This window comes from Zalophus californianus, chromosome 14 (assembly GCF_009762305.2).
Source record: "Zalophus californianus isolate mZalCal1 chromosome 14, mZalCal1.pri.v2, whole genome shotgun sequence".
In the NCBI taxonomy this organism is placed as follows: Eukaryota; Metazoa; Chordata; class Mammalia; order Carnivora; family Otariidae; genus Zalophus; species Zalophus californianus.
This window is the reverse complement of record NC_045608.1, coordinates 46,270,635-46,298,220: the sequence shown is the minus strand read 5'-3', so window position 1 is coordinate 46,298,220 and position 27,586 is coordinate 46,270,635. Positions and strand designations below refer to the sequence as shown.

General features: G+C 42.7%; 1 protein-coding gene and 1 pseudogene across 5 annotated transcripts in view; both read right to left on the bottom strand.

Annotated features, from left to right (window-relative positions):
• LAMA3 (laminin subunit alpha 3) overlaps positions 1-27,352 on the bottom strand; it is a 257,294-nt gene extending 229,942 nt beyond the window's left edge. For 4 of the 5 annotated variants that reach the window (XR_003517036.2, XR_003517037.2, XM_027576786.2 and 1 more), the window contains exons 1-2: positions 26,870-27,352; positions 695-847 (exon numbers count right to left, since the gene is read on the bottom strand). Coding sequence is in view for 3 of the 5 variants with exons in the window: in XM_027576786.2 (XP_027432587.1) it covers positions 695-847; positions 26,870-27,151 (435 nt within the window). In the remaining 2 variants the exon portion in view is untranslated. The remainder of the gene's footprint in view (positions 1-694; positions 848-26,869) is intronic. The other variant, XM_027576783.2, reaches the window with a different exon arrangement.
• Positions 17,243-17,800, bottom strand: LOC113912987 (annotated as a pseudogene).
• Positions 27,353-27,586: the final 234 nt, after the last annotated feature.

Genomic DNA, 27,586 nt, shown 5'->3' with positions numbered 1-27,586 from the left:
TCCACTCCAGCAACCCTCAGTTTGTTTTCTGAGATTAAGAGTCTCTTATGGTTTGTCTCCCTCTCTGGTTTCATCTTGTTTCATTTTTTCCTCCCTTCCCCTATGGTCCTGTCTTATTTCTCAAATCCCTCATATCAGTGAGATCATATGATACTTGTCTTTCTCTAATTGACTTATTTCGCTCAGCATAATAACCCTCTAGTTCCAAGACGGTACATTTTATGTCATGTGTACTTTATCATAATCAAAAATAATATTAATAGGGGCACCTGGGTGATTCAGTCGTTAAGCATCTGCCTTCGGCTCAGATCATGATCCCAGAGTGCTGGGATGGAGCCCCACAACGGGCTCCCTGCTCTGTGGGAAGCCTGCTTCTCCCTCTCCACTCCACCTGCTTATGTTCCCTCTCTGGCTGTGTCTCTCTCTGTCAAATAAATAAAATCTAAATAATAATAATATCTTTGCCAATAAAACTATTTTTGACTATTTTTAACTCTTGATAAATAGGTATGGGTGTATGCATCATGACAGGCTGAGCGTGGAGGAATGCAAATATTAATGTAACAGGCTTCACAATGATTAGAGAATTAAAACTGATGTTTGGTTTTTAATATAATTATTATTATTTCAGAAATAACCAAAGAAACAATGATCCAAATTAACTTCCCCCTTTCCAGTTGGAAGCATCACTCACCTGCCCTAGATCCAAGGTGACATTGACTTTGTTGTACTGTGTGCCCGAGGAGAGAGGGGGACTTTGCCACCAACGCTCGGATCCATCAATTGCGTTGGTGACTGGATGTGCTTTCCTGGGGTCATCAGAATTGCAATAGTCACAGAACTGGCCCTGGGGAGAAAAAAAACTCTTTTTATTTTCAAGTAATTTTTTCTATCAATTTAGTAAAGAGCTAACGAAAACAGAGACCACTTTACACAGCTTAGCGATGTCAGCTGCTGAGATTGATCATAATGTATTCTGAAGACAGTAGTAAGGCTTTTTCTTTTTCACTTAATCTTAAACTGTATCACCTGCTTATACCTCTGTTTATAATGTTTCTGGGACACATATCATATTTATCTTCCATGTGTAACAGCTATGTTTTCCTCGTCCTATATGACATTTTAAGAAGAACCTGTTGTACCTGAGATGCAAAGATGTCTTCCTTCAGCAAATCCTTTGTGCTCTTTACATTTTCCTCTGCAATTTCTGGGTCAGGCACTAGGATATACAAAGAGACTCCCTGTCCGCAGTCCCAGTGGAGGCGATAAGGAGACAAATAACAGTAAGGGAAGTAGGATATGGCAAGAGTATAGAGGTCCGGTCTCAGGTGATACGTATGCAATGGGCTCAGGAAACGGGGTGCAAGACGTGGGATTAAGTCGCCGGTGAGGATGGACAGGGCTCTGGTAAGTGTCAGTGACCAGCAAACAGGGAAGGGGTTCCAGGGGGCGGAACGGGCACGAGCAAAGGCACGGAGGCCAGTTGGTCCAGCTTAACAACAGCGTAAGCAATCAAAGACAGGGCTTGAAAGGTAAGTGGGGAGATCATATCTTGGCTGAGGATACCAAAGTGAGAAGTTGAGAGTTAACCCCATAGATAAATGAGAATCCATTTTCACCTGGAGTGATATCTATTTGGTATTATCATCTTTACTAAATTCTGATGCTACTGATATCATCTCATCTTCTTACTGAATTATTCTTCTTGGTAGGCAAATTCTTGATTCTGTTTTGTTTTGTTTGCGATGCAGAATTTTACAGCCATTACCACCTAAAAAGCCTTACCTACATATTGATTACATTTTAACTGGGTCAAAAGATCATGCTTAACCAGCAGTGGGCCTCACACACTGAACTGCTTTGCTCCCCAATTAAATTACCTCAGAGCATCACCAGCATCTAGGAGGGCGTTTAAAGAAGCAAATTTAGAGCCACATCCCAGGAATGTTCTGTGACACAATGGTGGCTCTGTCCCTGGTGAGCCTCTTGAAAGTTAATTAAGTGTTCAAAGATAAATTTGATCCTGGTGTGTAACCAAATGTGCAACCAAATGTTTTCATCGAGTGTGTAACTGAGGAGTCTCTCGTATGTGGAGACATATTGTGTACAACTTTCTCTCTTGACATTCTATAAAGAGACTTATGTAACTCAAAAGCGGCACATTGGGCTAAGCAGCCCCCTGAGTTCCTGAGATCAGAGACCGTGTGCGTCCAGCTTGTCACTACACTTCAGCCAGCACATTGCCTCACACCTCCTAGAAGCCCAATAAAACAATGATCCCACAGCAATTCTTAAAAAAAAAGGGAGGGGTTCTTTCTATAAAAATTTTATCATAATAAAAAGTGTAATTAATAACTAAGCTAGGACATCTAAACATTTATGAATATTTTTCCTTTCAATGATCGTTATTTTTCCCATTCTTTCCCAGAGGGAATTTTACCAATTTAATTATTTGATAAGGGAATTATGTTATTGCTCCTCCAAGGTTAGAAGATTTACATGTAGTTAGAAGCAAATCTCTTCCAAGGATGTGGATGCTTATGATCTACATTTATCTCCATTTCCATAATGAAGATATAAGGAATAGAGATGATGCTTTTTGTGTTGTTTTGGTGATTCTCAATTTTCAAATAATTACATTAACAAATAAAGTGAGCATTTATAGAGCACCTATTATGCACTGGGCACCATGTACTTCACATTTGCACCCTAAGGCCATCACCTCTATTTTACAGTTGAGGAAACACAGTGAATAAGTTAAGTAATTTTCCCAAGAATCACCCAACTGTAAATAGTAAGAACCAGGACTCAAGCCTAGGGCCCCAGAAATAGTATGTCAACCACCACCCTATAACTCTCCTCCCCATCTAGCAGCTACTAACTACTCCAGTTTATTAGACATTGTGGATAATCAGTAACATACATTCTTTCCTGCCACTGGTCTAAGAAGAAGAGGTCCCGTGGTGCCCTCTAGTGCAATACCCCCGTTCACCAGAACCAGGTGCTACAGGGGTCTTTCCTACGGGGGGCTACATGCAGCTTCCTGTTGTGGCTGAACCACATCTGTCTTCAGTCCAGTCAGCTACAATGGCCCACTCTGCCTGTTGGGGGCATGCCGGGCAGGGCTTGGTCCCTGTACTGGTAGGAGCCCTATCTGGGGATGCTGCAGGCTCCTAGTTGGGCAGTGTCAGCCGTCAGACCAGATGTCTGCTGTCAGTCCATCTGCCGGGATTGCAATCACACCGAACTGCAGGGCATGCTTCCTGTGATGTCCCCTGAGAGGTTTTTGTTGGTGGGCAGCGCACAGTCACACCAGCTGCCTGCCCCTGGTCTGTCTGTGAGGCCGTGGTCACACTGATGGCCAGGGTGCTCTCTCTCTGCTGCTAGTTATAAGGAGAGGCTGCTGGGACTGCAGATGCATCATTGTGTGTGGTTATCTTCTCCCCTCCCCAGGGCAGGAGTCACTTTGGAGTGGTGCTGGTCCCTCCTCAGGTTGTTTGCAGGGTATGTCAGGGCAGAACTGGCTTTGGAGGGACACATGCCAAATGGGGTGGTGTGGATGGGACAGATCTGCAGGGGAACACAAGGGTGGGGCACACGGTGTTAGCAAGATAAGTGGAGAGTGTTCCCACTAGTTCCCAAAAGTGCCTGGCTATCTAGCGTGGGAGGGGAGGGGGTGAAGAGAAATGTCACCACCAGCACCCCTGTCAGAATGGTTAGACTCAAAAAGACTAGAAATCCAAGTGTTGGCGAGGATGTGGAGAAAAAGGGACCCTCGTGCACTGTTGGTGGGAATGCAAATTGGTGCAGCTGCTTTGGAAAACAGTATGGAAAACAGTGTGGCGGTTCCTCAAGAAATTAAAAATAGAATTACCATATGATTCAGTAATTCCACTACTGGGTATCTACCCAAAGGAAAAAAAACACTAATGTGAAAAGATATATATGCACTGCTAAGCTTATTATAGCATTATTTACAATAGCCAAGATATGGAAGCCACTCAAATGTCCATCAATAGATGAATGGATAAAGAAGATGTGGTATGTATGTACAATGGAATGTTTCTCAGCCATAAAAAAATAACAAGATCTTGTCATTTGCAACAACATGGATGGACCAACACGGTATTATGCTAAGTGAAATATGTCAGACAGAGAAAGACAAATACCATATGATTTCACTCATATAGGGCATTTAAGAAATAAAATTAATTAAAAGAATTTCTAAAATCTAAATAAATGAAATGACTGTTTTCTTGTAGGATAATATAAAAAACTTATCAATTCTCCCTCAAAGTTGATCTATAAAGTCAATACAAGTCCAATAAAAATCTCAATAGAGATTTTCTTGGAGCACAATAATTCTAAAAGTTATATGGACTAGCAAAGAACCAAGAAAAGCCAGGATACTGCTGAACAGGAAGATCAGGAAGGAGGAAACTTGCCCTTCAAGGTATTAGGGCTTATTATGAAGCTGTGATAAATAAAACAGAGCAAGATGAGAGAAACAGCCCTACAGGATAAAAAAGAGCCCCAAACAGACCTACGCATTTTGGAGACCTTAGTATATAACAGAGGTGGTACATCAGATCAGTGGGAAAAGCTCCATATCCAATAGAAAACAATAAAATCAAATTCCTACTCAAGCCACAGACAAAAATCAGCTTCATATGAATTAAGGACTTAATGTCAGAAATAAACTTTAAAACCAATTAGTGCAAAATATCAGGGAGTATCTTTTAGGATTTGGAGCAAGGAAAGATTTCTTAAACAAGAAAGCACTGGTTACAAAAGAAGAGATAGATTAAAACTAAGAATGCTGGTTCACCTTAGGGGAATATGGGTGGCTCAGTTGGTTAAGTGTTCGACTCCTGATTTTGGCTCAGGTCATGATCTCAGGGTTGTGAGATCAAGCCCCACATTGGGCTTGGAGCCTGCTTAAGATTCTCTCTCTCCCTCTGCCCCTCCCCCACCCTCTCTCTCTCTCTGATATAAAATAAAATAATATAAAATTTTAAAAGAATAAAAATTTAAAAAAAAGAATATTGGTTCACCTTAAAGAAGTAGAAAGAAAAGTTACAAACTGGAAGATATTCACAGTATACAAGTGGCAGACAGTGTCTCATGATGGCTGCCATCAATTCCTTCTCCGTGTATGTGTCTGCCACCTCACATATCAAGAAGTGGACGCTATTTTCCCTGGAGGTTATTCTCTCCTCTTGAATCCAGACTGGCTTTATTATTTGCAGACGTATCATTCTGGAGTTTTTGAGCAGAGGCTTTAAAAGGACTGGCAGATTCTGCTTCTTGCAAGCCAGCCTCCAGGTAAAAAGTCCAGCTACCCCCAAATCACCATGCTATGAGAAAACCCATGCTAACCAAATGGTGTGGATGCATGGAAGAGCACCAGACACATTAGTGAAGCCTTCTTGGACCCCCAAGTCCTACCTAGGCACCTACTGAATACAACTGAATTATTCCAGCTGACACCACATGGAGCAGAAAAACCACCCAGCTGAGCCCAATCAGCCCAAGTTTTGGGGTGGTGTTACACAAGAATCAATACCTAAACAAATAACATAAAATCAACAAAGAATTCTCATCAGAAATACATACCAAACTTCTGCAAATCAATAAGGAAAGTATAAACAGATCAATAGAAAAAAGGGTAAAAGTAGGAATGGGCATTTTACAGAAGAGGAAACACATACATCCATAAACATTCAAAGAAATTTTCACTCTCACCATCATTAGTGATCAGGGTAGACCACAGTGTAATACTCTTTTATACCCATTCAAAAGGCCCAAGTTCAAAATTTGAGTATAACTAGCATTGGAAAGGATGTGGTAGGAGTATGAACTGGTGTAGAGACTTTGGAAACTATTTTGGCAGTAGCTTATAACGCTGAAAATTCACATTTTCTATGACCCAGTAATTCTACCTTCAAGCTCATAACCCATAAACTCTTGCACAACTTGATGACATCATGTTCAAGAATATTCATAGATGCACTGTTCACAAGAGAAAAATCCTGGGAATAACCTAACGACGCAGCCACATCAGTGTGAATGAATCATGGCAGTATATTCATGCAATGAATGAATAAATGACCAATAATGAATAAATGAATATATTTGACAACATGAAAGAATATGGATGAATCTTTGCAATATAACAAATGGGGGGAGCATGATATAAAGTTAAGAGCAATCAAAATGGGAAACACTTTTTAGGAAGATAAATAGATAGATATAATAAAACTATATAAAAAGGAAAGCAAAGGAAAAATTCATAAAGGATTCAGGATGATGGTTACCCCAGACTGTGAAAAACAGAGGGAAGGGAAGTGAGGAAACCATATGGTTAGACATAAGTTATTATCAAGGCCCTAATCTGGCTTTGGTGGCAAGTACATGGGTGCTTGTTATATTATTTAAAATCCATCCATCCACACATACATTAAAGCAGACGACGCAAGGACCAGTGATAAAAGCATGTCATAAACTGAGGGTTGTGAATAATCTATAATCCAACTCTGCACCTGAGGTCCAGTATTTTAAAAATAGCCATAAATAAATAAAACAGGACCAAAACTGAGAGAAGTCAGAGAACAGGAGGACAGAGAGAACAGAGGATTCTTTCAAGCTTGTGTTCAATTATTCACCCATCCGTGCGACACACCTGTGCTGGTCACCTACTCCGTATTCCAGACAGAGATGAGAATACTAAAAGACAAGGACAAGGGACCTATCTTGGAAATAAGGACAAGGGACGCATGCTCTGAATTGTGTCAAGACTATTATTAGCCTAGCCATATGGGAAATAGCAAATAACCCAGGAGGGGCTAGAAGGAAAGAGGACAGAACTGTTCAAATAAATAACAAGACAGAGTTGAGATCTAAGGTTGGAAGGCCCTGGAAGATAAGCCAATCTTTCAGAGACCCACGAAAGAACCTATGCTTTTTCAGAAGGATGGAAAAAAGTCTCTCCCGGTTCCTAACATTGTTGATGATTCTCCTTAACTGAAAACCTCTCATATACAGTGCTTCGCCTCTCAATCCACAGTATAACACTGTATTGTTCTAAGAAACCAGAGGTTGATTACAGCACTGCTCCTTAATATAATTTTATTGTGTGAACCCTCATTCATTTATTCAACTTCTTAGAATTGCTTACAATGTGTAGAGCACTAATTTGGATTCGGAGATAGAAACAAGCAAACAAACACTAAGAGTTGGCCCCTGGCCCTAAAGAAATGTAGCAAGAGAGAAGAGAAGTAGCTCAAACACCACATAATACCAAAAGGTGCTAGAACCAAGCTAGCCCGGGGATATTTAAACCCAGGAGAGGCATGCCATGCTTTACTTTGCTTAATCTTCATGACACTCTCAGGCTTATATCAAGGTATTCAAAACTTAAAGGAGAAGAAGAGAAGGCTCAGAGAGGTGAAGTGCCTCACCCCAAACCGTACAGCCAGGACAGGCCGGAACCAGGACCCGTGTGTGGGTCTGGTGATGTTTCTCCCAGCCAGAACGCCTTCCATCCTGATCCAGCTGCAAGCTCCATCAAAAAGCTCCGTCTTACACTTGGATGGAAGGTGAGTCTGCACTGAAACAGCACTTACGTAACTTTCCACACACCTGCCCACAACCTGGGAAAGAGACCCAGCTCGGGAAAACACCCTGTCATGTCTGACAGACGCGTGGATGCACACCCTCATGGCAGGCTCAGAAAACCCAGCAATGGCAGCCTCGAACCACACTCAGCTGCTAACAGCCCCATGATGTATTGGCACATTCACGCCACCCCGAACCTTCCTCCCAGACATCACTTGCCAAGGTTCCTGAGGCCATGTGCCTTAAAGGCACCGTCTCAATTGCCCCAACCCAAGCCAGCTGGAGCCCTGATGTGGAGAACATTCTGGAGTGCACCCATTCCAAACTTAAGATTGCTCCTTCCCAGACCTTGTTGAGAACATCGTCCCTTCTGAGAGGCCCACAAGCACATCAGCATGGTCACCAATGATTAAGATAGGCAGTTCCGCCTGTTTCCTGCAGACCTATACATCTGACAGATGGGTGAAGGGCCATTACACAGCCCAGGAGAGTGCCCAGTTCTGTGGAGCCCCCAACAGATTTCACCCCACAGTGGGTGGAGCACGCATCTCTAGTGTGCGGGGCTCCTGGAGGCAAGGATTGGAGAGATCTATAGGACTTGAGCTTGATTCCAGGTATTTTTTTTTTAAGGCAAATAAGAAAATGTCTGCAAAATTTACACTTATTACTAAAAAGATGTGTCCCTCCAAGCCAAATTCTGGAGGTTTTTTTGCTTTTAACTCATATCAAAGAGATACATTTTGGAGTAAAATCTTGGGGTTTAAAGCCTACTTCCATAGATACATAGATAGATAGATAGATAGATACCTTTATATATTGGTCGAATTATTTAGCCTCCCTTTAGCTCCTTTTTCCCCTTGTTAAAATGGGGAAATCCTCCAATTGTATGTAGTGGCTGTGAAAATTCAATGAGATCATCATCCATAAAGGGATCACATTGCCATCTGACCCCCAGGGTGTTTGTTTAAAATGCAGATTTCAGGTCCTGAATCCCTATATCAAGGCTGTGTCTCTGGTGGGGGGAAGAACTGGAATTTTTAGCAAGCCCCTCAGCTGATTCTTCGGGCCCCTGCAGTCGGGGACCACAGAGGCAGTGGTGACAGGCACGGGCAGAGTGCGCCACTAGGGACCCATCTTGCAGCCACAGTCACAGAAGAAGCTACATTGATGGTGGTGATGACAAAAACATCCACCTGCCAGACAGAGCACCTTGCACTTGGCACATGGTGACTGGACTTTCATGATAAATCTATTAAGATGAGTCCAATCATTTGGCCCTTTTACGGATAAGGAGACAGAGGCTCAAAGAGGTTGAGCAGCTTGCCTAAGTGGTGTAGCCAAGACAGGAAAACAGGGAGAGATGCTGGGGGGTGGGAGGTGGGGGCGGGAAGGAGGAGTCTGGGGGAGGGGCAGCAGCTGTCCTGCAGCAGCAAGAAGCCGAGAATCTGCGGGCACCTCAGAGATTTGGCCTTCGCTAGAGAAACGTGTTCCGCTGGCTCACGCCTGCCTGTGAGTCAGGTGTGACCAGGTAAAGGAAGATGCTTCTCTCCACCCCCAGACAACTGAGAATTGTGTTTTTTCTACATTGGCACAGTGTTTCACTGTATTCCCTCTTTTACTCTCCTAGGAATTATTTCACACATTCTTGATGATCCTCAAACCTCCTCCTTCCTCTTCCCTTCTCTGGATGAATTCACTGAATTTGCTCCTCTTCCTAATCCACAAACCTCCCTGCATGTGCGCCCACACACCTGCCTTGTCTCCCATTGCTGTGGAGAAGCTGTCTGTGCTCCAAAGTCTGCCCCTGCCCACCCCCCTCCTCCCCAACACTGAATCTGCCCCTCCTGCCTGCTCAAGGGCTTTGCGTCTGCCATTTCACCCCGTAAACACACACACTCTCCTGCATCTCTACATAGCCCTCTACTGGATCACTCCCAGCAGGAGACAAACAGCCCTCCACTTCCCCCTCACTCACTCCCCTCGACCCACACTGATGCTCTTGCTGTTCCTCATTCACACCAAGCACGGTCCTGCCTCAGGGTCTTTGCACTTGCTCTTCCCTCTCCTGATAATATGCTTTGCCTGGACTTAAGTCCCTTTTCCGAGAGGCCTTCCCTGTCCTCTCCATCAAAAGCCGTGCTGCACTCTGCCATCTCTTTCTACTGTCTTTGCTTTCTCTTCTGAGCAGGAAGCACTTATTTGCCGGCTTTGCTGTCTATCATCCTTATTGCATTGCAAGTGCTTGAGTGCAGGGACTTGTTCACCACCTAGAACACAAGGTTCTGGCACAAGGTAGGCACTTAATATTTGTTCATTTAGTTAATAAATAAAAATGGCATAAACTATTTTATTACTCACTTCAGGAAATATACTAGAAAGTGATAAACAAGTTAATTAGTGATAAGGAGGAGCCGTAATCCCAAACATGGTCTTCTCCCCCTAGAGGGAAAAGGGGTGTGTGTGTGTGTGTGTGTGTGTGTGTGTGTGTGTGTGTGTGTGTGTGTGATTTTAACTTTTATGTCAGAAGCTAAACTCCTGATGTTCAAGAACAACAGGAAATTGCAGACTTACACTCTTGTCACTAAACTCATTAGAAAGCACAGTGTAGGGGCGCCTGGGTGGCTCAGTCGGTTGGGCTTCTGCCCTTTCGGCTCAGGTCGTGATCTCAGGGTCCTGGGATCGAGCCCCGTGTCGGGCTCCCTGCTCAGTAGGGAGTCTGCTTCTCCCTCTGCCTCTCACTCGTGCTCTTTCTCTCAAATAATAAATTAAATCTTAAAAAAAAAAAAAAGCTCAGTGTAACTAAATCTCGACCACCTTTTTCTCCTCTAATGGAAATCTACTTGCTCCACCCATCAGGGCGCCCAGAGCCCATTCCCAGCTCCTAACCTCTGACCACTTATCTGCTCGGGCCAGGAAGCACCACTCATGCTCAACTCAGCTCTCCCATCTTTAGATGATGCCTCTCCCATTTCAGAGACTTCTCAGGTACCAACCTTCCTCGCTTATCTATCTGTTGTGGTCAAATCAGAGAGCAAAGAAAGAAAATGATGGTCACTCTACTGGCCACAACAGGCTTCCTGCTGATTTCCTTCCATTCAAAAGGGGTTTCACCAGAACTACGTCTCCCTCTCTTAATCCACATTTGGCCTCTTTATCAAAGCCTTGCTATTTCTACTTCCCCAACCACCTTTAATTAGAGTTACCATTTATGAAACACTAATTGTGTCCCAGGTGCATATGGTTTACTTCATGTAATCCTCAGAATAACTTTGTGAACTAAATGGTATTATATCCCCATTTTACAGAAGATGACACCAAGGCTCACAGAGGTAACATAACTCATTCAGGATCACATCCTGAGGAAGAGATGCTTTCAAAGCAAGCTCTATTAATTCCAAAGCCCGTGCTCTTAATTCTGACACCATACAGTCTACTTTTGGGGATTCTAGGACCAACTGGTTCCTTCTTGAAAGAACCCAAGAAATTCCTTCTGGAAGTCTTTAAACTCATATTTTAATGGTCTCCATACATTCCTCCTCTTTCTACTTCTCCCTCTATTCTCTTGTTCTCTGTACGCTGTGTTGGCATTTCACTGGCAATAGGGGGTCCCTCGGTACCTGTACTTGCATGTAAGTTGCCTGCTCTAACACAAGTTCAGGTTTACAAAGTAGGCCAGGTCACATTTACGCCTGCCCCCTCGAGGCCCCAAACCCAAAGTACTTCCTCCTGAGAGTTTCATGCCAAAGCCTAGATTTATGAGAACACATCTACGCTCATAGTGTATTCATTCAACCACCAACTACTGACCTGCTAAGAGCCAGATACTGCCCTTGGGGGAAACAGTCTGACCCTGACCGGATTCATTCCTCAAGCTGAGCTTTTCCCTTTCAATTCCCTTTCAGTTATTGATCTCCTTCTGAAGTAATTATACTCTTCATGGCTTTATTTTCCCATTGTCCCATTCCCTCCACTTTTTTGTTCAAAGTTTTTAAATTTCATCAGTCCCCTAAATTCTTTTGAGGACCGGAAAGGTTATAAATACACACAAAAATAAAACGAAGCATTTATAAATTCTGGAAAGGCTACAGAGATCTCACTCGGGCATAACATTCAAAATACGCAACGACGAGGGCAGCCAGCTTTCTGAATTCTTAGAACACGCGTGCATTTTCCCACCTCACAGCCCCTGTACCTGTTGGTCCCTCTGAATGGAACACATTTTCCCACCGTCTTCATGGGGCTGATTTCTTCTCAACCCCCAGTTGCTGTATCAATAACACCTCCTTAGAAAAGCTTCTCCAACTACCAAACCTAGAGAAGCTTCCCTTCATCAATCACTTTAACAAAATCCTGCTTATTCTTTCCAAGACACAACCACAATCCGTAATTATTGTGTATATTTATTCACTGGTTCCAGTCTCCCCATAGAATGTCACCTCCATGTAGATAGAGACCTTTCTTGCCTTGTTTGGATTTGTATTCCCAGTCTCCTCTGTGCCCGGCACATACAAGTCAATAATATTTGTTCAATACAGGAGTGGATGAATATCACACACAAGTGTGTGTACACACACATCCCCAGGTAGCAGATCTCGCCTTTGTTGATAAGAATCTACATTAAGAATCATTCAGGGGCGCCTGGGTGGCTCAGTCAGTGAAGCATCTGACTCTTGATTTTGGCTCAGGTCGTGATCTCAGGGTCGTGGGATCGAGCCCTGCATCAGGCTCCGTGCTCAATGGGGAGTCAGCTTGAGGATTCTCTCTCCCTCTCCCTCTCCCTCTCCCTCTGCTCCTCCCCAAACCTGCACTTGCTCCCTCTCTCTCTTTCCCTCTCTCAAATAAATAAATCTTTTAAAAATAACATCCACAAAAGTTCTACCAACTCCAGCTGAGCTTCCAGGTGCTGAGATGGTCAATGAGGACAACAAGCCAATCTGAAAGTAACACTCGAGACCTTATTCATTCACTGCAACAGTGAAGGCAAGAGGCGAAGATGCCAGCGTCCCAGTGTTCCACTCTTCCCCCATGGAACAGCACCAGGCAGGGGTCAGATGACAGGAGAAGTATCCCACTACCCAAACAAAAGGCTCCTGCCTTTTTATGAGCCCAGAGAATTGAGGGTAAGGAGGAGAGAGTGGGAGTAGAAAAATACCCAGTCAGCGTGGGGAAAAGGGCCTCAGCCAGAGCAGCCCGTAAGTCTCAGGGCAGGCACCTGGGAAGTACCAGGTACCTCCACTGGAGGCCTCGGACTCAAGGCTCCTGGGCTGGGAATGCAGAGATGCCTAGGAGCATGGATGGTCCAGGGGGACCTGAACCCTTGGTTCTAACTCCCTGCAGAAAAGTGCAACGTACTCGCTGTGTACAGGTCCAGTGTGGGGAGGGCAGCTTCCGCCAGTAGGCCTTCCAGTCAAAGCCTTCTAATTATCTGCGGATGGGCCTAAAAATGACACACAGGATTTTGACCTAGTAAAGGACTCTCATCCCCTCTTCTTTAAAAGCCCTTTCAGGGCACCTGGGTGGCTCAGTTGGTTGCGCAACTGCCTTCGGCTCAGGTCATGATCCTGGAGTCCCGGGATCGAGTCCCACATCGGGCTCCCTGCTCAGCAGGGAGTCTGCTTCTCCCTCTGACCCTCTCCCCTCTCATGCTCTCTCTCTATCTCATTCTCTCTCTCAAATAAATAAATAAAATCTTTAAAAAAAATCATTCTATTAAAAAAAATAAAAAATAAAAAAATAAAAGCCCTTTCAGTGATGCAGTACACTCTGCATAGGCAGTTCTTCCCACAGCTGATCCCGATCCTTTGTGCTGCAACATTACACATCCCCTTCTATTTGTCTTCAGTGAAGTTGGAGAACCACTGGTTACAAACATCTCTGTCTTGATTCTGAAGGCCCCCGGCTTCATCTTCCTGGTGGTTGGTCGAGCAGTTCTAAATGTGATTTATTTCAGCTCCAATCCTCCTAAGCTAGAGTGACAATCATCGTACGTAACAGCCAGAGAAAACAACACCCAGAACCGAGGCCAGCAAGTGATCAAAGAAAATGGAGGCTGCAGTAACACCAAGTGTATGGGAGGTACAAAGTGTTACATGGCACTCAGAGAGAGGGAACGAAGATTTTATTACTATTAGAAAGAGTGACCTCAATATTTTTATATTTGTACTCAGATAAAAGTCTACTAAGTTAACATAAAAGATAATGAAAGAAAACAAAAGAAAAAAGAAACTTCAACTAGTTTATGGCAATCTTACTAAGAGATTTTCCTAATGAGGTCTCCCACCATTTTCTGCTAATTTTTCTGGTTCATTGAAAACATTCAAGATCACATTAAAGATACATTTAAGTGATCAGTTGTCACCATGAAATAGGAAAGCCACATGGAAACAGAGAAGACAACAGGAAAATTTGAAAGTCTGAAATTTTTGTTCTCTTCAAATCACTATGCAAACGACCTTGATTAGAATCTTTGCCACCGATGTCTTCTGTGCACGCAAATCCTCAGCAATATTTAGTCTCTGCAGAGCAAATCCCAGGACATGGGGAATTGGGCCTTTCATTTCACAATCCCACCCCATCCTTCCCCTGACATAGCCCCTCAGCCCTCACTAGTGGTGAAGGAATCATCCAACCAACCAGGCTCTGTGCAAAAGGGATCCAAGGCTCACGGTATCCATATATCCATTGTTCCCAAACTCCCAGAGTCTCACCTGCGTTAGTCAATCCTTACTTTATGCCTTTCTGATACGTTCTTCATATTTAAAGATGCCTCAGGGCACCTGGGTGGCTCAGTCCTTAAGCACCTACCTTCAGCTCAGGTCATGATCCCAGGATACTGGGATCGAGCCCCACATAGGGCTCCCTGCTCTGCAGGAAGCCTGCTTCTCCCACTCCCCCTGCTTGTGTTCCCTCTCTAGCTGTGTCTCTCTCTGTCAAATAAATAAAATCTTTAAATAAATAAATAAATAAGCCTCAGGGTGGGTGATCCCTAAATACTTGTTCAGCCAAGAGCAATCCGCATTCTATTTAGAGACTACACTTTGAGTTGCCAGATTGTGAAGTCTCAAGAACAGAGAGCCTAGAACTACCCAGGGGGCCTCATACAGTGCCCTTCATCCTTAGTCTCCCACACACAGATAACTCACACACTGAATAGTCAGTAAGTACAGCTGACTGATTAAGAGACTGGTTATCTGATTTAAAGTTAAATGACTGCAATGGACTTCATATTTGTGTGTCCCCCTTCCCCCAAGATGGGATGAGCTGAATGGGATGAGTGCCTTTATAAGAGAGGACCCAGAGAGATCGCTCACCTCTCCTACCATGTGAGGACACAGTGAAAAAACATGAACTAGAAGTGGGTCTTCACCAGACACTGAACCTGCCCACACCTTGACCTTGGATTTCCCAGCCTCCAGAACTGTGAGAAATAAATTTCTGTTGTTTCTAAGTGACTCGATCTATAGTACTTTGTTATGGCAGCCCAAAAGACGAGCAGTTACTGTATTAGTCTCCCAGGGCTGCCATAGCAAAGTACCATAAACTGGGGGGCTGAGAACAACAGAAATGTCTTGTCTCGATTCTGGAAGCTAGAAGTCTGAAATCGAGGTGTTGGCAGGGCCCTGCTTCCTCTGAAATCTGTAGAGGAAGGATCCTTTCCTGTCTCTTGTAGCTTCTTGGTCTTGGCCCCTGTATCAGATACCTCTACTTTGAAATTCAACACATCAGGGCCACCCCTGCCTTCCAAAGGCAGGTTGTTGAAATTCAGGTATTTTTTTTGTCAAACGGCACTTCTATCCAGGTGTTGCTCCAATGGGAAAATTCTATGATGGTGTTGTCCTTTGAAAGTTTCTTCAAAAAGCATCCATGGCATATCCGTGACATGCTGCCACAGGGAAGACAGACATGGGCAGGAAACTGTGGCCCCGCCCTCAGAGAGCTCAAGATCTAGCAAATAAGGACATCAGACATGAAGATAAATGGTTCCAAGATAATAAATAAAATTAACAAGATGGTGCACTGTTTGGCTGCAACTCTGAGGAAGGAATAGTTAGTAGAGTGGGTATGAGCATGAACTCTGCAGCTGGAGTCCCTGGCCATACCACGTAGTAGTTTTCTGATCTTAAACAAATCACTTAACCTCTCTGTGCTTCAGTTTTCTCATCTGTAAAATGAGCACACTAAGAGTACCCCCTTCATAAGTGGTTGTGAGGATGAAGAAGTCAGTACATGTAAGGTGCTTTAGAACAGTGCCAAGCATCAGTAAGTGTTATATAAGTGTGTGTTAAATTAATACCTTGCACTGAGCAGGGGAGTAAGTCCCCTGATCATTAGGCTGTTCTCCCTGCTCACCCTTCTGCCTCTTTATTTGGTATCATTTCTGTACACAGTATATGCAGTAGATGTCATAACTTGAAAGTAGTGGAGAATTCTTTTTCCCACTTCTCACAGTTAAGCTCTGCATAAATAATCTCATTAAAACCCATATTTCTCTCTAGCTAATGTTCATTTATTAATTTCACATGTGTTTTCTGAGCATCTAGGATGGGAAAACCACTAAGAAAATACAATGACATTGAAAAAAAATGGCAGGACACATGAGATTCAATGAGTTGGCTTTCCCCAGGGCATTTTCCACCCTGTTGGCATGAGGGATCTAATCAAAGCCCTGCTAGCTCATGCAAAAAGCTTTTTTTTTTTTTTTTTTTTTTTTTTTATGAAGAAGAAAAAAGGCTCACTGCCTCTGAGCAGATACAGCCTTGCCCAGGCTGGATTTCAGCCCCCACATGTCCCTTGGCCAGGAGCCCATGTATACAGTCAATTCCATTGACTAAGACCACTGAGGTACCATTTAACGAAACTTTTTCCTCACTAGGCAAATGGTTCCACAATGTTGAGCAAGGGTTAATGCAGGTTTCATAAAAGCCTAAATCACAACCAGAAAAAAAAATTTATGATCTGGAAGAATATATTATTGCCACCAAAATTAACCTTAACAAATGAATACCTCCCTCCAAAATGTTACTTTTTTTGGAATGCTAAAAAGTTGTTTAATGTTTGATAGACAAATTCAAGTTCATAAAGAATTTCCTTGAATTTAATAAAGATGCTAAAAATGTTCTTTGCATTTTTTAAATATTTACCGTTTCTTTTTTCCAAAGTTCTGTACATAACAATAAATATGTAGAAACAACCCCATCATCTGTCTGCATCAGAAATCCTCACTGGTGGGCTCACCATTTACAAGAAAGACATCATTCAGCACAACCTGTCACAGAGACTCTTGTACCAGCTGGGGCTTCTAACTTGAAGAACCATTACTAGATCTCTTTTACCAAGACTGTTAATCACCCAGAGGCCTTTATCTACCAACTAGCAATTACCTATGAAATCAGTGAATGCAGTCACTGGCTTTAGTGAAGTGTGACCAACTGCCCCTACTGCTGGTGGTGATGTCTATGTCCTATGCTGACATCAACCACTAAAGGTACAGGTGTAGTAAAGAAAAGAAATAAACCTACCCCCATGGCTAATTACTGTGAAAAGCGTGCATAAGGCAACTGAATTGAGGGTTAAGAATTCATCTTGCTAACGTCAAAGGCGTCACTAACAAGATTCTCAGCCTCATCTACCAGATGATGTGCCTCTGCCCAGGTTTCCAGGAGCAGGCTCCACCTCCTTCCCCAGACAGAGGGTGGTAATCACCTCCCTGCAAAGGCTTTCTGTCAGATTTTCGTATCACAATGACTGATGAGATAGAAAGCCCAGCACTGTCTTCTTCTGGGGGGTTTCTTACATTTCCCTTGTACCTTTTTCTTTCTTGCATGCTGTCCCACATTTCAATCTTCTGTCTCCTTTTTTTGTTCTTCGAATTGTCTTAGTTTGTCCTTATACTTTTCACCCTGTGCCTTTAATTCCTCTTGCATTTTCAAACAAGCCCCTGCTACAGCCTCTTGTCTTTTAATGACATCAGGTTCCACGGCAGTCCGGTTGCCTCTGCCTCAAGGCCCTCAGCTGGGTGGAAAGCTTCTGAAACACCACACAGAGAAGGATGCAGCTGAACATCTTCAGCGGGTGATGTGCCAGCCATAGGGACTAGCCAGGGACTCACTGTGATCTGCAGGAAGTGCAACCCCTCGGTCTCCAAGACTGGCTGTGTGGACAGCTGTTCCTCGTCCAATTCCATGGCTGCCCTCCCCCCAAAATATCTCTTTAATTGCCATAAAAATGTGTCCCTGTGTAAACAAATAATATCTAAATTAGTTATTAACACAGTACCAAAACAATTTAACATTGTTATCCCAGAAGAGTCACTTTGCCTGTGGATAATTTAGCATGCCAAATATGTTCAGTATATAATGCACTGTACACTTCATTATCAAAATAATATTTTAGGGGTGCCTGGATGGCTCGCTCAGTTAAGTGTCCGACTCTTGATTTTGGCTCAGGTCATGGTCTCAGGGTCCTGAGATTGAGGCCTGTGTAGGGCTCCATGCTCAGTGAGGAGTCTGCTTGGGATTCTCCCTCCCTCTCCCTTTGCTCCTCCCCCCACTTATTCACATTCTCTCTCTAAATAAATAAGATCTTAAAAAAAAGAAAAAGGGCACCTGGGTGGCTCAGGCATTAAGCATCTGCCTTTGGCTCAGGTCATGATCCCAGGGTCCTGAGATTCAGCCCCATATCGGGCTCCCTGCTCAGCAGGAAGCCTGCTTCTCCCTTTCCCACTCCGCCTGCTTGTGTTCCCTCTCTCGTTGTCTCTGTCAAATAAATAAATAAAATCTTAAAAAAAAAAAGAATTTTTTACTCAAAAACTTTAAATGACTATTGTGGAAAATCATTGTTGTAGTTCACCACTTTAGAAATCTTACCTAATAATTTTTTCATGCCATGAAAAAACACATTTACTGAGCACTATGTGCCACAATATATGCTGAGTGCTTTTTATCCTCCCAATACGTGTGTGAGATAGACACTATTATTAATTCAGTTTTATATGTGGGGAAACTGAGATTATGCAATTTTCCAAGGTCAAAGAGCTTTAGAGTTAGAATTCAAATTCAGGTCTACATGATTGTAGAGCCAGAGTTATTCACCTCTAAATGAGAGTAATTTGAAGATACATACAATGAGATGATATCCTATTTTCCCTCATAGGAGTTTCCCTGGTCTTTTAAGAAAATTAGGCCATAAAAACAGTAGTCATCTACAGAAAGATCATGTCTGGATCATTTTTGCATCCTCAGCATCAAGCATGATGCCTGGCATGTAAGACCCACTTAATAAGTGTTTGCGATGAATGAATGAGCTTAAAAAAAAAGAAAGTAAAGGCATACAGATTGGAAGGGAAAAAATAAAACACACGTAATTCTGTATGTAGAAAATACTGAAGAGTCTACAAAAAAACTACAGCAAGGTCATAGGATACAAGATCCATATGCAAAAATCAATTGCATCTCCAGTGTAGATGTGTGTGTATATATAAATTAGTAGATATGCATATATTTCCTAGCTCTATCCACTGAAAGGGTCTAAAAGCAATGATACACTAGTAACAATGAGCATTTACCTGATACCCACATCTTGGTTTCTAAATACCACACCCATAATAAACAAACAATAATAATAATAAATAATAATAATAAATAAACAAACAATGCTCCTTGAAAGACCAGTTGGTTCCAAGGCAGGAGCGAAAAAAATTTTTAAATGGCCCTGGAACATGTTATGGTACCAGAAAGCAAGGAAGCACTCAAAAAGATGTAAGGATGTCACCAAAAATGGCAGAGGAGAGAGCTTCAAGGATCTGTTCCTCCACTAAAGCAACAATTAATCTCACAAAAAAAAAGCTGTCAAAATGAACATTTTCAGAACTCTGGAGTCTATTCAAAAACCTACAACTTATAATCAGTGAGCTTAAAGATAAGTTGATTAAAAATATCTAGCCTGAGAATAAGAAAAAAGAATGAACAAAAATAAACAAAACTCAAAGCACCTGTAGGACCTTGACCTATGGACCAATATACACATTATGGGAGTCCCACAGAAGAACAAGAAAGAGGCAGCAAGGATATTGGAAGAAATAATGGTTGAAACTTCCCAAATTTGATTAAAGACATGAATCTACACAACCAAGAAACTTAACAAACTCCAAGCAGGACAAACTCAAAGAGATCCACACGAAGACACATTATAATAAAACTGTCAAAAGACAAAGAGAAAATCTTGAAAGCAGAAAAAGAAGCAATTTATCACATACAAGGGATCCTCAATAAGATTAACAGCCTATTTTTCATCAGAAACCATGGAAGACAGAAGGCATTGAGATGATATATTTAAAATGTTGAAAGGAAAAAACTGTCATCCAGAATGCCATACCTAGTAAAATTATCCTTCAAAAATGAGGGAGAAATTAGGACATTCCCAAATAAACAAAAGCTGAAGGAGTTTGTTGCTGGTAAACCTGCCCTACTGAAGGCTAAAAGGCTGGAGATGCTAAAGGAGTCCTTTAGCTGAGATGAAAGGATACTAGACAATAACTCAAAGCCATACAAAGAAATAAAAATCACCAGTATAGTTAACTACATAGATAAATACAAAAGCCAGCATTATTGGATTTATGGGTTTTCCCATATGATTTACAAAACAAATGCACAGAACACTAATTATATATTTATGTCAATGGGCAACAATGTGTAAAGATCTAATTTGTGACAATAACATCATAAAGAGGGGGGACAGACCTGTATAGAAGCAGAGTTTTAGATGCTACTGAAGCTAATCTGATATCAACTCAAACTGGACTGTTATAAAGTTAGGATGTTAATTGTAATCCCCAGAGTAACCACTATGAAAATAATTTTAAAATATATAGAAAAGTAAATGAGGAGGAAATGAAAATCGTTCATTAGAAAAAGAAATTAGGGGCACCTGCGTGGCTCAGTCGTTAAGCATCTGCCTTCAGCTCAGGTCATGATCTCAGGGTCCTGGGATCAAGCCCCACATCAGGCTCCCTGCTCAGCGGGAAGCCTGCTTCTCCCTCTCTCACTCCCCTTGCTTGTGTTCCTGCTCTCGCTGTGTCTCTGTCACATAAATAAAGAAAATCTTAAAAAAAAAAGAAATTAAACACAAAAGAAGGTAGTAACAGAGGAATTGAGGAACCAAAAAATATAAGACATATAGAAAACAAATAGCAAAATAGCAGAAGTAAGGCCCTCCTTATAGTAATCACTTTAAATGTAAATGGATTAGACTTACCAACGAAAGGCAAAAATTTGCAGAATGGATTAAAAAAAAAAAGCCACAATACAGATCTACAAAAGATTCACTTTAGATCCAAAGACACAAATAAGTTGAAAACTGAAGGACAGAAAAAGATATTCTATGCAAATGATAATCCAGAGAGATGGGGTGGTTATACTAATATCAGACAAAATAAACTTTAAGTCAAAAATTGTTACAAAAGATAAAGACACACATGACACATTGACGGAAGCCAATCCTTCAAGAAGATATAACAATGTAAATATATCTATACCAAACAAAAAAAGCCTCAAATACACATGAAGCAAAAACTGACAGAACCGAAAGGAGAAATAGTTCCATAACATTAATTGGAGACATCAGTACTCCATTTCAATAATTGGTAGTTTCTCAAAAACTTAAACATAAATTTACTATGTGATCCAGCAATTCCACTCCTAGGAATCAACCCAAGAAAACTGAAAACTTATGTCCACACAAAGATTTGTTTGTGAATGTTCATAGCAGCATTACTTATAGTAGCCAAAACCTAAAAACAGTCCAAACGTCCATGATTTGGATAAAGAAAATGAGGTATAGCTATACAATGGCATACTATTTTCTGCACTAAAAAGAAGCAAACTACTAAATCATACAACAATATTAACAACCTCAAAATCATTATGCCTAGTGAAAGAAGTCAGACCCAAAAGGGGCGCTCAGGTGGCTCAGTCAGTAAAGCATCTGACTCTTGATTTCGTCTCAGGTCTTGGTCTCAGGGTCATGAGATCAAGCCCCACGTCCAGCTCCTCGCTGGGTGTGGAGTCTGCTTAAGACTCTCTCTCTCCCTCTCCCTCTGCCCCTACACCCTCCTCCCCCTCTTAAAAAAAAAGTTAGACACAAAAGACCTCATGTTGTATGATTTCATTTATATGAAATTTACAGAAATGAGAAATGTTTAGGGACAGAAATCATAGTAGTGGAAATAGATGCAGAAATTGAGTGTGTAGACACAAGAGAAAATTTGGAGCTGATGGAAATGTTCTAAAATTGGATTCTAGTGATAGTTGCACAACTCTATACGTTTATTTTAAAATATTTAATTCACACCTACAATGGATGCATGTTATAGTATTTAAATTATGCCTCAATAAAACTGTTAAAAATGACTCATACTTCAATCTAGTTTTGGTAAAAAAAACATGAAGAAAATGTGTAGTTTTCACATTCATATATGCATTAAAGATGTAAAATGCACACAGCTAACTTTCTGTAATGGGCTAAGTATAGTTTTCTCATAAGTGAGGGGCTGAAATTAATAACCTTTTGTCTTTCTCTTTCCCTATGCCTATTTACTTCTTTTTCTCAGATTAAATGATCCATGTTCTCAATGGCACAGGTAATTCAGAGCATGAAGTAAAATCCTGCAATTCAAAGACTGAACATCCCCATTTCCAACTATTCACCTTCCACAACCCTGAAGATCCATGAGTTCCCATAATCTGTGATTTGTTGAAGCAAAAATTTAAATTGCTGACATTCTGGTGTGTGGAACCACATTCCTTTGCTGGTGAGTGAACATGGCCCTCCAAAGGAAAACATTTATGTCTGTCTTCTTTGAATGATTTGCACATAAACTTTCATTGCTAAACTTTGGCTAATATTCACACGGAACTATTAGGAAAATCATTTTTAAAAAGAATCATTCATCTTTAAACTGCTGACTGTAGTCATTTGTCTGAAGTCTCAAAATAACTCTTACCACTAAGAATTGTTACAAATATATCAATGGAATAGTAAATGTCTTTGATTTCTCAGCCCTTGCTCAAGACTTTCCTATCAGTTTCACAAAGGAAAAGGCCCTTGTTGAAGCTAACAAATGGTTTCTCTTTCACAATGGTTCTATAAACAGCCTTAGTGAAATTGAGTTTCCTGTTTATGGCTATTAGTCCAAGTTACACAAACACACAACCTAGACTGCTTTGTGGCAAGCATTCCTGCTCTTGGCTGTAATTCACATGTGTGCACTTCTCTACCACTTTCATTCAGCCTAGATACACATTCCTGTGCATAAATTATAATGTAAAGAAGGAACATAACGAAAGATGTGTTGAACAAAATCGACACCGTATGTTTGGTAAATATGTTCACGTCACTCCTTGTGAGTGTAGTGTTTCTGCCAAGCTAAACCAAACACAAGGTTATATTTTCAATACAGCCTTCCACTTACATTTTACCATCATCTTTATCAGATGTCAGTAAATAATAATCATACCTATGATTCCATAGATAAGGAAACATTTAAAATTGAAGCATAAAGTGTGACAGATTTCAGTCATACTTAACTTCTTAGCAGAACAGAATTAAGTTATGCATTTTTCTTGTCTATTCTTTACATTAACTTCTTTACAGTCCTTAGCTGTGTCTTCATTACACTGTCTTTTCCTTCAGTATTTTCTAAGCACATATACTGTTCCAGGCTTTGTGCTAAGCACAGGATACAGCTATGAACCAGACAGACAAAATCCCTGAATCAAAGAACTCTCAAACACCAAAAACTTGCAGTAACAAGTATATAAAATCTTATTTAAAGAATTTTAAATCCAGAGAAACCACAGTGAACATTTTTCACACAATAAACAAAATTCAGACTTCTAAAATGCCCTACCTATTGACACATGCTACCATTCAAGAATCAGCATTATTATTATTATAGAGTCAGGACCATAAACCCAGGCTTTATTCTAAGATGTGATTTTTATTCGTTTTTTTTACATCGTTTTGCAAAATCCTTCCGGCCTGAAATTCTGAATCCCGGCTGGCCCTAAAGATTTATTTTTAGAAAGCTCAAAGAAACAGAACTGTTTTAGTTAACTCTTCTCCATTTCCCAACTTGAGCATAAACAGATTCAAGATAATTATTCGGGTATAACGAACTGATCAATCATAACCTCCCACCCTTCTCCTATCACCCCTCAGTTTCCTGAAAGGTGGGTCTGCACCAGTGGCTGCCAACACTGGGCTAGAGCGAGCATCTAATAGCCCAGCTTCTAGAACTCCCTTTCCCTGTCTCATCTCCAACACACTTCTGTCCTCATGAGGCAAGAGTCTCTCACATGAGCAATCAGTACATCTTTTCAAGCCCTCAGCTGTGAAAGCAGAAAGCACTATTTAGCAGAGCTCTTGTTCACCCTTTATTTTTAGGGAAGAATAAGGTATAACACCAGATGGCATCCTTTTTCCACAGGCTATAGCTTGGCCTAGAAATACAGTCTGCTGAATGACCTCAGAAAAGCCACTTCCTACTCTATCTAGGACTGTGAACCAAGGTTTGAGGACCTATCCTGGAAATTCAATCAGAACAGAAAATATGACTTTTCTGCACCTCCAAGATGGTAGCACCAACCTATGAGCACTCAAAAGAAAATGCAAGTTGCAGAGAATGAAGTTTGGCCCATTCCTGGGCAAATCTAGGGGAGAGGAGACAGTTGAAAATTTCTTCCCCTTGCATTTACTCTTCCCATAGTCAGAATAGCTCTCTCCAAAGTTGGATGTGCCAGGCAATCCAATGCAGTGCCGGAAGGGACTATAAAAACGCGTTTATTTTACTTAAAAATGAAGAAATTCAGTTTGACTAGTATTTAATGTGCAGACTGCTTAGGGCCTTTACCCCATCCACAAGTCAGCTGGTCACAATGGTCCTGAGTGTCTGTCTGCCCAAGGGAAGAGGAGGAGGGGTTCCATCAGGTTCTCATCTGACCATGACACAGCGAAGCTTATGTGGGCCTGGTTAAGTGGACATGGGGATTCTATTCCCCTAGACAGCAGAACAGTTCCAATCTTGTACTAAAATGAGGAGTGACAAAGAAATTCTTTTGATGACACAGATCTACTGCTTATCTCATGGTAAAGTACTTAAAAGACTTTGAAATTTAAAGATGAGTCACAATTTTTTTCACAAAAAATTCCAAATTTGCTTTTTTCTGGGATGACAAGTAGCTGCCAGTAATACACCACCTGATAAATATTTGCCAAAAAATAAAGGTACCTACCAAAGTAAAGGTGTTGTTTCAACAATGTGTGAAAAAGCAAATACTATTCTAAAGAAATGTACGCTTTTGAAAAGAGCGTTTTGGAAAATAGATGTTTGGAAATGTTTCACCTTTTTGTTGCTGAAAAGACAGAACTGGGTTACTCTAAAAGTTCTCCTATTTGCACAGTTTAAAAACCTGGACACATAATTTTGTAATGTATTTTAATATTTTCCAGAAAACTACTTGCAGTGAGTTTTGAATCTATTTTTTTAAACCATTAAAACACAATACCTTCCCACCAGGAAGTACTGAATGCCACCTGAAAAGCAAACATTGACTGGTCAAGTGTCTACTTTAAAAAATTTTTAGAATGATTGAAGGATAGGGCAGAAATATGAGTACCATGACTTAGTGAATTCAGACAGTATCAGACCTGTGAAGTTACACAGAATCCCATGCTCTGAAAGTCCCCTCACTTAATTTGACGCTCTGCTATCACCATCTTGAAATTCATAATCTTTGAACAAGGGGCTCAGATTTTCCTTTTGCACTGGGCTCTGTGAATTATGTAGCTGGTTCTGGAGCTCACGGATCAATGCAGTGGTCCTCCTCGAATCTACAGATTTTTGAGGTATCTTTTCAGCTATGACAACTACTAATTTCAATTATTAATGTAAAACCAACCTTGAATTGCCAGATCGTAAGTGCTTAACTTGTCAAAAATAATGATATAATTACATTTGTATATTTATAAATAGTTAAACACAATCAGAAATTAAATATTTAGAGAAGGCAAAATTATTTGGCACTGTTAATAAAGAAAATTAAAAAGTATTTTCATCATTGTTATTTTATCTTTTTATTTCTATTCTTGTCTTCTAGTACACACAATATATTAATAAAGCAATACATGCATATAATTTATAAGTAAATAAGCACTTACTGGCATTGCATGTTCAACAATTTGTCGTTTATGGAAGTGCACAACCAAGAGTTTCTAAAACCATGACCTAGATTCTCAATGACAATCTTTTGCTTTTGGAGCCGAAGCTCCAAAATTACTCCCTCTTCCGGCAGCACTTTCCTATTCCTCAGCAATAGTTCCCAGTAGAACGAGGGAGGCAATTATGAATCACGGCTCAGTGTAAAGAGGATTTCCAGTCAGGACTAGGTTCAAATCCCGCTGCCCTACGTTAAGTAAGACTCAGGCACGCTTCTTAACCTGCTCACCCGCTCCGGTTCCCAGCGCTGTTGTGAGGGGCCGTGTGTAAAGACCTGGCACACCTCCAGATGCTGATTAAGCACCAGCAACACTATCATTTACACCCGGTGTTCGCGGGATGAGTCTGATGGCCCCTGAGCGCCGTGTCCATCTCTGCCCATTTCAAGTCTCATTCGCCCCAGTGACCCTGAGCGGTGGCGCTTCGGGCAGTGCGGTGAGGGGCACCATCGGAGTGATGCTGCAGATAAAACCTGAAAGTTCTCTCCAAACACGCCACGGAAACCCACTGCTACCAACTCCTCCGAATAAGGTCGGGGAGACAGAAGGGCCTGGAAGGAGGCGCGCCAGTGAAGCTGGTGGCGGGGGGCGGGGGGGCACTCATGGCCTGGTCGGGCGCTACCTGAGTGACGGAGGCAGGATGGGGCGACGGTTCCATACACCCCGGAGCGCATGTTGGGACTTTCTCTGCTGCGCCCGCAAACTTAACCTCAGCCTTCTCTTAGCTCGCGCGCTCTACTGATCCCGGCCTAGGGCGGCGAATTGGCAAGGGCGGAGCTGCCGCAGGATCGCCCCGGGGCACCGAGCCCACCTCCCAGGGTCGCCGGCCCGCGCGGGGCCTTGGGGAGCCCTTCCCGGTCGCCTGGGATCCCTAGCGCGCGCGGGGAAAGGGCCCCCTCGTTCTGCTCCGGGTTGCTGGCCAGCGCGGGAAGGGAGCCCGCCCCTCGCCCCCCGCCCCCTTCGCTCGCTCCCAGGACCGTACCTGGATGGTGTGGCCGCTGCCCGGGGCGGTGGGGCCCCCCACCAACTTGCAGTAGAGCTCGGGCCGGGGCCGGGGCCGCGCGCCGCCCGGTTCCCGCTCTCCGCAGGTGGCGGTGGCCCAAATCCTCGCCGCCTCGGCCAGGTTGAAGTAGGGCGGGTGCAGGCTGAGCCGGGCCGCGGCGCGGGGCTCCCGAACGGGGCTCACGGCGGGCGGCGGCAGCAGCAGCAGGAGCAGCAGGACTAGCCTGGATGTCCAGCCTGGAGCCCGCGCGGCCGCCGCCATCCTGCAGCGCACGATCCTCCCGGGAGGAGCGAGCTCAGCTCCGGGCGTGGGCGGCGGCCAATGCGCGCCCCCGCCCCACGCGCCAGGAGCCCGCGGCGTGCAGGCGGCTTCCCTGGTGTGGAACCTGCCGCGGCTGGAGCAGGAACTGACAGCGTTCAGCCTCGAGCCGGCAGGCCAGTTCTCCGCAGCGCTCTGCGCCCTGCAAACTTCGCGGACGGGGAGAGCGAAAGGCGTTCCCGGGCTCTCACCCTGGCGGCTGAGGCGGGGGCCGGGACCGCCCCACCTTCCCACGGCCCGCTCAGAAATCAGAGTTCTCCTCTCCAGCTACTCACGGTCTCAGACGAGTTATGAAAGCCGGCTCTGGACCTCGGACAAGGGGGAAGGCTTGGGTGAGAGAGACGTCAGAGCAAATTGGCACTGCCTGCAGAGCTTACA